The sequence below is a fragment of the Nicotiana sylvestris genome, chromosome 1 (genome assembly GCF_000393655.2).
Source record: "Nicotiana sylvestris chromosome 1, ASM39365v2, whole genome shotgun sequence".
In the NCBI taxonomy this organism is placed as follows: domain Eukaryota; kingdom Viridiplantae; phylum Streptophyta; class Magnoliopsida; order Solanales; family Solanaceae; genus Nicotiana; species Nicotiana sylvestris.
This window is the reverse complement of record NC_091057.1, coordinates 108,116,123-108,125,044: the sequence shown is the minus strand read 5'-3', so window position 1 is coordinate 108,125,044 and position 8,922 is coordinate 108,116,123. Positions and strand designations below refer to the sequence as shown.

Genomic DNA, 8,922 nt, shown 5'->3' with positions numbered 1-8,922 from the left:
CAGATTATTGGGTTTTTGCGGTTTGTCGGTTTTCCTTGTACACCCCTAGTAACAGGCATACCAAGGCAATACAAATTCATTTTTCTGCTTTCTAGCTACTGCAAAGTTCTTATTTTATTGTTGTTCTTCATTTACAATTGGTTTCGAACCCAGGATCCGACCGAGGGCAAAACTACTGTTCAACCTTAAGTACGAGTTAGATCGTGACATTATAATTGGTAGGGATGTACATGGACCAAGTTGGTTCGGTTTTTATCAAAACCAAACCAAACCAACTATATCGGTTCGGATTAGTTCGGTTTTGTAGGGTTTTTCGGGTTTTCGATTTTTTTTGTTACATGAATATTATTCGAATCTTACTTTGTTAAAGTTATAGATAAAGTTTTGATAAGTGAATATATGTTTAGTAAATATCGAAAAAAATTGACAAATATATGATCTATTAAAATATTCTAATGGGAGAATTTTTTTAGTAACACATGATAGTTATTTTCTTAATCATCTAACAATTATTTCCCGTTAATGTATGCTTTCAAGGTTAACATGAGAGGATCCCAAATATTTCTACACTTTTTAAAGAAAATTCAATATAAAGTTTTAAAAATATATATATAAATTATATATTTATATGTCGGTTTGGTTCGATTTTTTTTACTCAATACAAAACAAAGTCAAACCAAACCTAGTCGGATTTTTTAATCTGTTTGATTTGATTTTTCGGTTTGGTACCGTTCTCCGGTTCTGTTTAAACACCCCTAATAATTGGTTTGATTATTCATTTTTGTCTTTAATTCGTTTACCGAATATCTTTGATTATTTGTGTCGAATCGTTCTACATATTCTTAAAATCGCATACAAATTTAATTGTTATCCGTTTTAAGAGTAAACAGGTGTATATAAAAAAAGACCGCCTTTGATGCCACCAAGCTTATCTCGGTCATTTTCAGAGGAGAAAACTATTAGTTATTGGAGACCATTCTTAATTAAGGAATAATCCAATAATCAAGATCATTATCAAATCAATTTGGATGTCTTCTCTTCGATCCCTTATTAACTATATTACTAAAAAAATTACTGAAACTTTCCAATTTTTGGTCGTAACTACTAAAAGAAGTGGGGAATAATGATCAATTTGCAGCTCTCATTTTCTGGAATACTTAATTTCAATCCATCAATCTTTGCCTGAAAAGTAGCTTTAAAGGAACACTATATTGGGTATATGTTATAATTAAAAATTCTGCAGTGAAATAAAGAGACATGGGTCATGACTCATGAATCTGACAATGGCCCCCTTGGCCCTTACAGAAATCTCACTTTCATATAAATGTTGATGATTCCAAAATGGCTTATATACTTCTCTATCGTTACAACCACAATTCATGAAACATTTGGGACCCACAACTTTTGTTATGCACCATTCATCGGGGGTGTACGTACAACATCCATTTAGCACTTGCTCATGATGCGTTTTAAATAATGTGGAATTTTCTTAAAATTAATTAAAAGCGGTTAATAAGTTAGAATGTACCATAGGCTAAAACATGTATTAAAATTAGATATTAGCGCGGATATCCAGTTTTATGGCCGTAAAATGCCAAAAAATGCAATTTGCTCATGGCGGGCCGGTGACATTGGTTCCTTAGGTCGTATTTGATGTCCAGGACAAATATTAGGCGATCCGGATCCGGATCCTCCCGAGCCTATCTCAGTTGCAGAAAAAGGCGGAGGCTCTGGAGCACCTCAGGGGTGAAGCCGACCGAGTTAGGAACGACTGTGGCGAGCTAAGAGCTCAGGTGCAGGGGATCGAAAATGGCTACGGCCAAACGCATACGACTACGGTCGAAACGGCTGATACAGCCCAAATAAACGCGACTCGGGGACGCCCGACTATTGCTAAAAAATCGCAGGTCATTACTCTGATATACTTCGGAAAGAACCGGTTAAAACAGACTTGCTTGTGGTATCGCAATTGCGATCAGAGTTCGCAATTGCGAAGCCCAGGCTCTGCTAAGCTCACATTTACGAAGCAATTTTCGCATTTGCGAAGTCGGAATTGCGAACAAGCAGTCGCATAGCTATTACTATATCACTCTCAAATTGTCTATCGTAATTTTAAAAAATAGTTATCTCAAATTATTTATTATTTTAAAATTTTAAGACAAAATAAATTATTTTTTTCCCATTTTATCATTAACAGTAATTATTCTTGAAGATGGAGATAGCACATAAGTAGAGTAAATATTCAATGAAGAGGGATTATATTTTAAGATATAAATAGGAGTAAAATAATCCAAAATCCTTCCTAATTAATGTTTCTTAAGGGGCATGTAAAAAAACACAACAGATAATTTGAGACGGGGGAATTAATTTTCATCAGCAAAGGAGCTTGTCTCTTGGTCAAAATATCTGTAGATTACTTTTTTACTAAAAAATATAAAACACATAGGGACATTTTATTTATTTCTTTCCTAGTTTTTTCTTTAGGGGGGAGGGGGAGGCCAATAAAGAATTTATATTATATTAAAAGGAGAGTAGTATCATTGTGGTTAAGCCAAGTGACAAGCTAAAATGAAGCCACTTGGCAATTATAAGACAATATTAATTATTAGAAATTATAAATGGAAAGTAATTAAGAGAAGTAATTTAATGAATCTTATACATAATCTAAATATATCTTAGACAAATATAATCTCTCTCTCTTTATATATATATATATTCACTCATAGATTTTCTTCTAAATTAGCTAGAAATATGGAGGTAAAAAATTAATTAAAAACTATAATTGGAAAAAATAAAAAATATAGAAAAATATAAATTGAGATAACCTATGACTATTTATACTTTGAAGTAAGTTAAAATAAAACTAAAATTTACTTATGATATTAAAGATTTATTGACTTCAAAAATTAAAATGTTCAAGCAATAAAATTAGATCTTACATAAAGTATACAATTATTTATAAGATAAGAAAAAACTTAAATATTTATATCTTCTATATATATTATTTTAAAAGGAAGGTAGTGAAGCATGACAGTAAGCCAAGGGGCATATTCAGAAAATGTCACTTAGCACTTTTAAGACATAATCTAAATAGATTTTTAGACAAATTTAGTAAGGATTAAAACAACTTAGATTTGATCAAATTTAATTTATGGTAGAAATCAATTAAAATTGACTCACTTGATAGCTTTCCAAATATAATTATTCACTAACCACTTGATCTGTATTCTTTTCTTTCATTTCATAATTTTATTATTTTTAGAAATAGTACATAGAGAAATAAAATGATAATGAAAACATTATCATTAGATATAATGTGTTCAAACAAATAAGAAATTAACTTTTATGATTAATACTAAAATGAGTGTGGTAGAAATAGATATTAAATTAAACAAGCTAATTGAAGCCACATAACAATGTAATAATATTATGTATTGAATAATAGAATAGCAAAAATAAGGAATAAATAGAGAGAAATTAATCAAATCTTTCATCATAAAGAAAATGATAAAATTTATTTAAATTTGATATGAGAAAGTTGTTATTTATCTATTATGATAAGAAATATCATTTTGTGGATAATACCACGCAACTTATGTCTAAAATAAGAATTTAAAAATATTTAAAATAAATTAGAAATAGCGTGAGAATATTTATGCTAAGAATTAATTTAGAAAATAAAATAAAGTGAAATAAAATACTTAAAAATACTATTGATAAATTTAAATAACTTAAGAATTCAAGAAATAAATAAAATAGATATTTATTTTAAGATTAAAATATTTCTAGATTATCTATATTATATTAAAGTATAGTAATGGATAATAATACTAAATAAAGTGGCACCAAAAATTAAAATCTTACTAGATATAGGATTAAAATTTAAAAATATAAAATAAATATCTAATATAAGTAATTTTATTAACTAAAATTAAAAATCAAATTTTGTATGTTGAAACTAAAAGAGAATTTTTTTATTGCATGTAATACAAAAAATAAATATAAGAAAACTTAATAGATTTGGTATATATTAATCAAAGAACTTATATATTAATATTTTATACTAATCAAAGTTACAACTTAAAGTCAAATATGATATTATTTTGATTACGGGTAAAATACTAATTAAAAATTTCTTAATAGGGAAAAGACGGTATAAAGAAAAACAATAAATACAATGTGGGAATATTTATACTTTAAATTAATTTAAAATAAAATAAAGTAAATAATTGAATTATTTTCAAAAATAGTATTGCTAGATTTACATAGTAAAATAGTTTTGAGTAAGAGGATAAACGCGTAAAATATATTAAATTTCAAGAATAAAAAATATATTATAATTATTAAAAGGAAAATAAGCAAAATATAAATTCAATTAGTAAGCCGAAAAAATTACATGAAAGTATAATAATATTAAATAATAAATAATATAATAATTATAAGCAAAGAACAAAAACAATTGTGTAAAATTTACAAGAATAAGACTTATTAAAGCTTGAGATAAAAAATAAACTAATACTAAGAATTTTATTAAAATAATATAATTTAATATGTTCAAACGAGACAAATCACCACATGACATAGTTAGTAATTTTTAATATTGATAGCGAAACGAAATTCAAGTACTAAAATTAACCTATTGGATTATATAAATATAGAAAAAGAAAACAGGTTATCCACTATGAAATTTGCGAAATGGTTTTATGTCTTGCTTCTTAATTAATAATGATTATCAATAAATTTTATCTGGAAGGTTTATATTTTAAAGTTATTTATACATAATTCAAATAATTCAAATTACAACTCGACATGATTTGTGTCCGCGCATCGCACGGGTACTAATACTAGTCTATTATAAAAAAGGTCTCGAGCTCCAAAATTGGGAGTTTGATATCTTAGTGTCAACGTCGACCAAAGTGACAATGTTACAAATAGAGCTACTTATCATAATTTTTTATTTTCTTTATAAAGATAGATTCAGAATTTTAAATTATAACGTAAGGAAGAACCATTACGTATCCATTAGTTATATTTATGCATTCTAAGGCATCCATGGGATTGACATTTTTCAGTGTCTCTGCCTAGACCTAGCTATCTTGATATAAATGGCAAATTACAAGAAGAGGACAAGAAAATGAAAGGAAGAAATGAGAGTTACCAGATAATATATTACCCTAAATTACTTACACTTGAACTGAAAGGAAAAAGGTGGTCCATACTCCTTCATTAGAGAATAAATTTGATGTCTACATTTGTAAAAGACTTCCACCCACTCCATTAAAAAAAACTTCATTAGTCCTTCTCTCATGAGAAAGAATGTTTTGGATATTCCAACTAGTCCACACAGTTTTTTTAAAGACTTAAAAGTGGGGAGAGCTTAAAATAGCTTTACCCCAAAAATAACAAACATATGAAGATTAATTGAGAAATTTTAATATTTCAATGATTGGAAAAGGGAATTAGCACTGAATTAATCCACACAAAAACAGTCGTACCAGTACTGTGCCCATTACTACACAGCCTGTAGGAGACCTTGAAAATTCTTGAGAAGCCGACAAATATGAGATAATTCCAAGCATTCCCATGTGGGATATTTCCTTTTTACTCATCAGTACAGCTTCTCTACTTGTTCTGCTCTTTTCTTGCTCTGCTTCCCCCTCTCAACTTACTCTCACTTTCTTGACAAAATTCTCTGCTGTGAATTTTGTTTCTAGTCCTTAATTACAGCTTCTCACCATGTGGGAATCAGAAACTGAGTCTGTTAGTGGAAGAGATTTTGGCAATGGAGTTCTCAGTGCTAGCGAGCATGGAGTTAAGACTGATAGTTTTGAGCAAAAAGGACAGTCTTGGTATGTACTAACTACTTCTATTGCTTTAAAATGGTTCAAGAATATGATGATATCATGTTCACTCTTAAAGCTACTGAAATGTTTTTGGAACACTTGAATTTATTTCAAAGTAAATGACTCAAATGGTTTATAATATATTCTTGATATAGGTATGTAGCAACTGATATCCCAAGTGACCTTTTAGTTCAAATTGAAGATGTTAGCTTCCATTTACACAAGGTAAGTAGCATAAATTCAAAACACTTAAATTTCTATCTTATATCTTTGTCTTGTGGGAATTAAAGTGGCTAACTAGTTCCTCTTTGTTTATATCCCAACTCCTAAATATCATAAAAGTATCCTTTGCTTTCTAGAAGTGGAAAAATGAACAGAATGATATATGAATCGAGGGGTGCAGAATTGAGCAAGATAAGTTTAGATGAACTACCAGGTGGACCTGAGGCATTTGAGCTAGCAGCAAAGTTCTGTTATGGTATTGCTATAGATCTATCTGCAACCAATATTTCTGGCCTAAGATGTGCAGCTGAGTATCTTGAAATGACTGAGGATTTGGAAGAAGGAAACCTTATATTCAAGACTGAAGCTTTTCTCAGCTATGTGGTTTTATCTTCATGGAGAGACTCTATATTGGTGCTAAAGAGCTGTGAAAAGTTATCACCATGGGCAGAAAACCTCCAAATCGTTCGAAGATGCAGCGAGTCCATCGCGTGGAAAGCTTGTGCTAATCCAAAAGGAATAAAATGGCAGTACACAGGAAAGCCTACAAAAGTTTCCAGCCCAAATTGGAACCAAATGAAGGATTCCAGCCCAAGTAGAAACCAGCAAGTAGTACCCCCTGATTGGTGGTTTGAAGATGTTTCAATTCTCAGGATTGATCACTTTGTGAGAGTGATTACCGCAATCAAGGTAAAGGGCATGAAACACGAACTGATAGGTGCTGCTATTATGCAGTATGCAGCTAAGTGGCTGCCAGGTTTGATCAAAGAAGGATCAGGATTGGCGGATGATGGCAGCAACATCAGTAATGGCATAAATGGCACTAGCAGTGGTAGTTGGAGAGGCGGCCTCCATATGATAGTAGCGGGAATTGGAGATGAAGTACCAAGTGTCCAGGCCAAAGATCAAAGGATGATTGTTGAAAGCCTAATTAGCATAATACCACAACACAAGGACAGTGTTTCGTGTAGCTTCCTTCTTCGACTATTGAGGATGGCAAACATGCTGAAAGTAGCTCCAGCTTTGATAACAGAACTGGAGAAACGCGTAGGAATGCAGTTTGAGCAGGCTACATTGGCTGATCTTCTCATACCATCTTATAATAAAAGTGAAACCATGTATGACATCGATCTTGTGCAGAGGCTTTTGGAACATTTCATAGTTCAAGAGCAGACAGAAAGTTCAAGTCCTAGTAGCTATCCATTCTCCGATAAACATATGCACGATGGAATTCAAAGGGGTACACATCTAAATGCCAAGATGAGAGTGGCGAGGCTCGTAGATAGTTACCTAACAGAAGTATCCAGAGACAGAAATCTTTCTTTGACAAAATTTCAGGTCTTGGCAGAGGCTTTGCCAGATTCAGCAAGAACATGTGATGATGGGCTTTATCGAGCAATTGATTCCTATCTTAAGGTACTTTGATCCAATCCATTCAAGTTTATTGTTCTGTGAATCATTTACATTCTGGAACCAATCGTTGCTGATTAATCATGAATATAGTTATCTTTTCTTCTCTAATTTAATGTTTCAAAGATCAACATTAGCATGCTTATATAGCTTATATATCTTACTAATAGTTAAACAAAACTACAGTTATACACAATCCTTTCTCAAGTAAAAGTGACTATGATTCAGAATTCTGAAATGCTATATATGCTAAATATCTAATGATCAGATAGAAGTAAATCATCTGCAAGTACCACACCTTTGCAATTATGTTGTCTGCATCTCTAGAATTCCAGCCCAACATGCTTCTCTTTTTATCAGAAAGCTCATTGATATACAACACAGGCCCATCCTACGCTCTCAGAACATGAAAGAAAGAGGCTGTGCAGGGTGATGGATTGCCAGAAACTCTCCGTTGATGCTTGCATGCACGCTGCTCAGAACGAAAGGCTCCCACTACGAGTGGTGGTGCAAGTACTCTTCTCTGAGCAGGTGAAGATAAGCAATGCAATGGCCAATCTCTCTCTCAAAGATGCAGGAGAATCGCATTATCAACCTCTGGTATCTAACCGTAAGTCATTGCTCGAAGCAACGCCACAATCATTTCAAGAGGGATGGACAGCAGCCAAGAAGGACATCAACACTCTTAAGTTTGAACTAGAGACAGTGAAGACTAAGTACCGAGAACTCCAAAACGATATGGATAACTTACAGAGACAGTTTGATAAGATTGCAAAACCAAAACAAGCCTCAGCATGGACTGCAGGGTGGAAAAAGTTAAGCAAGCTCACAAAAACGACGAATATAGAATCACATGACTTCAACGGTCAGGTCCCAAATGCTGAACAGACCACAAAGACACCTAGAAGGTGGAGAAATTCCATTTCTTGAGAAGTAAAAGGCTATGAGATAGAAGACTAGCAGTTATCTGTGTTCCCTTCTATTCAAAATTATCATTCTTCTCCTATTACAAGAGTAGTTAAAACGTTCATTTTTATCATAGATAGAAATTTTGTGAGATAATAGAACAAGTTATTATAGATTCTCTAGTTTACTGGTGGCTGCTTTCTCAGTAATGATTGTACCATCTTAAGTACGATATGCATTTGAAGGTGCAGTAAATCTGGTTTGCATACAATCAGTGACATGCAGTTAGCTTATTATTATTTTCTGTGACTATCAGTAAAGAATTACATGGACATAGACACTAACTTACAACAACAACATACCCAGTGTAGTCCCACAAGGGTCTGGGCAGGGTAGGGTGTACGCAGACCTTAATTCTGGTAGACCCTCGTCTCAGAAAAGATAAAAGGGAAATAACAATAACAAACAAACCAATCGGAAAATCGAAGAGAAAATTCAAAACTAACACTAGATAATGCAATCAGAAAACTGAAGTGACATA

At 32.0% G+C, this 8,922-nt stretch overlaps 1 protein-coding gene across 1 annotated transcript; it reads left to right on the top strand.

The window, feature by feature from the left end:
• The first annotated feature begins 5,321 nt into the window (after positions 1–5,321).
• On the top strand, positions 5,322–8,680 carry LOC104217516 (root phototropism protein 3-like). The gene is made up of 4 exons (XM_009767792.2): positions 5,322–5,849; positions 5,999–6,068; positions 6,186–7,481; positions 7,860–8,680. Exons 1-4 carry the CDS (start codon positions 5,737–5,739, stop codon positions 8,403–8,405), a joined length of 2,025 nt encoding a protein of 674 aa, XP_009766094.2. The 5' UTR covers positions 5,322–5,736; the 3' UTR covers positions 8,406–8,680.
• The last annotated feature ends 242 nt before the right edge of the window (positions 8,681–8,922 follow it).

What these genes read in the sequence shown, in the direction of transcription:
- LOC104217516 (XM_009767792.2), top strand. Translation starts at nt 5,737, where the DNA reads ATGTGGGAATCAGAAACTGAGTCTGTTAGTGGAAGAGATTTTGGCAAT. An exon ending in GAGCAAAAAGGACAGTCTTG is followed by an intron (nt 5,850 to 5,998) that starts GTATGTACTAAC and finishes TTCTTGATATAG; the next exon opens with GTATGTAGCAACTGATATCC. An exon ending in CAATTGATTCCTATCTTAAG is followed by an intron (nt 7,482 to 7,859) that starts GTACTTTGATCC and finishes TATACAACACAG; the next exon opens with GCCCATCCTACGCTCTCAGA.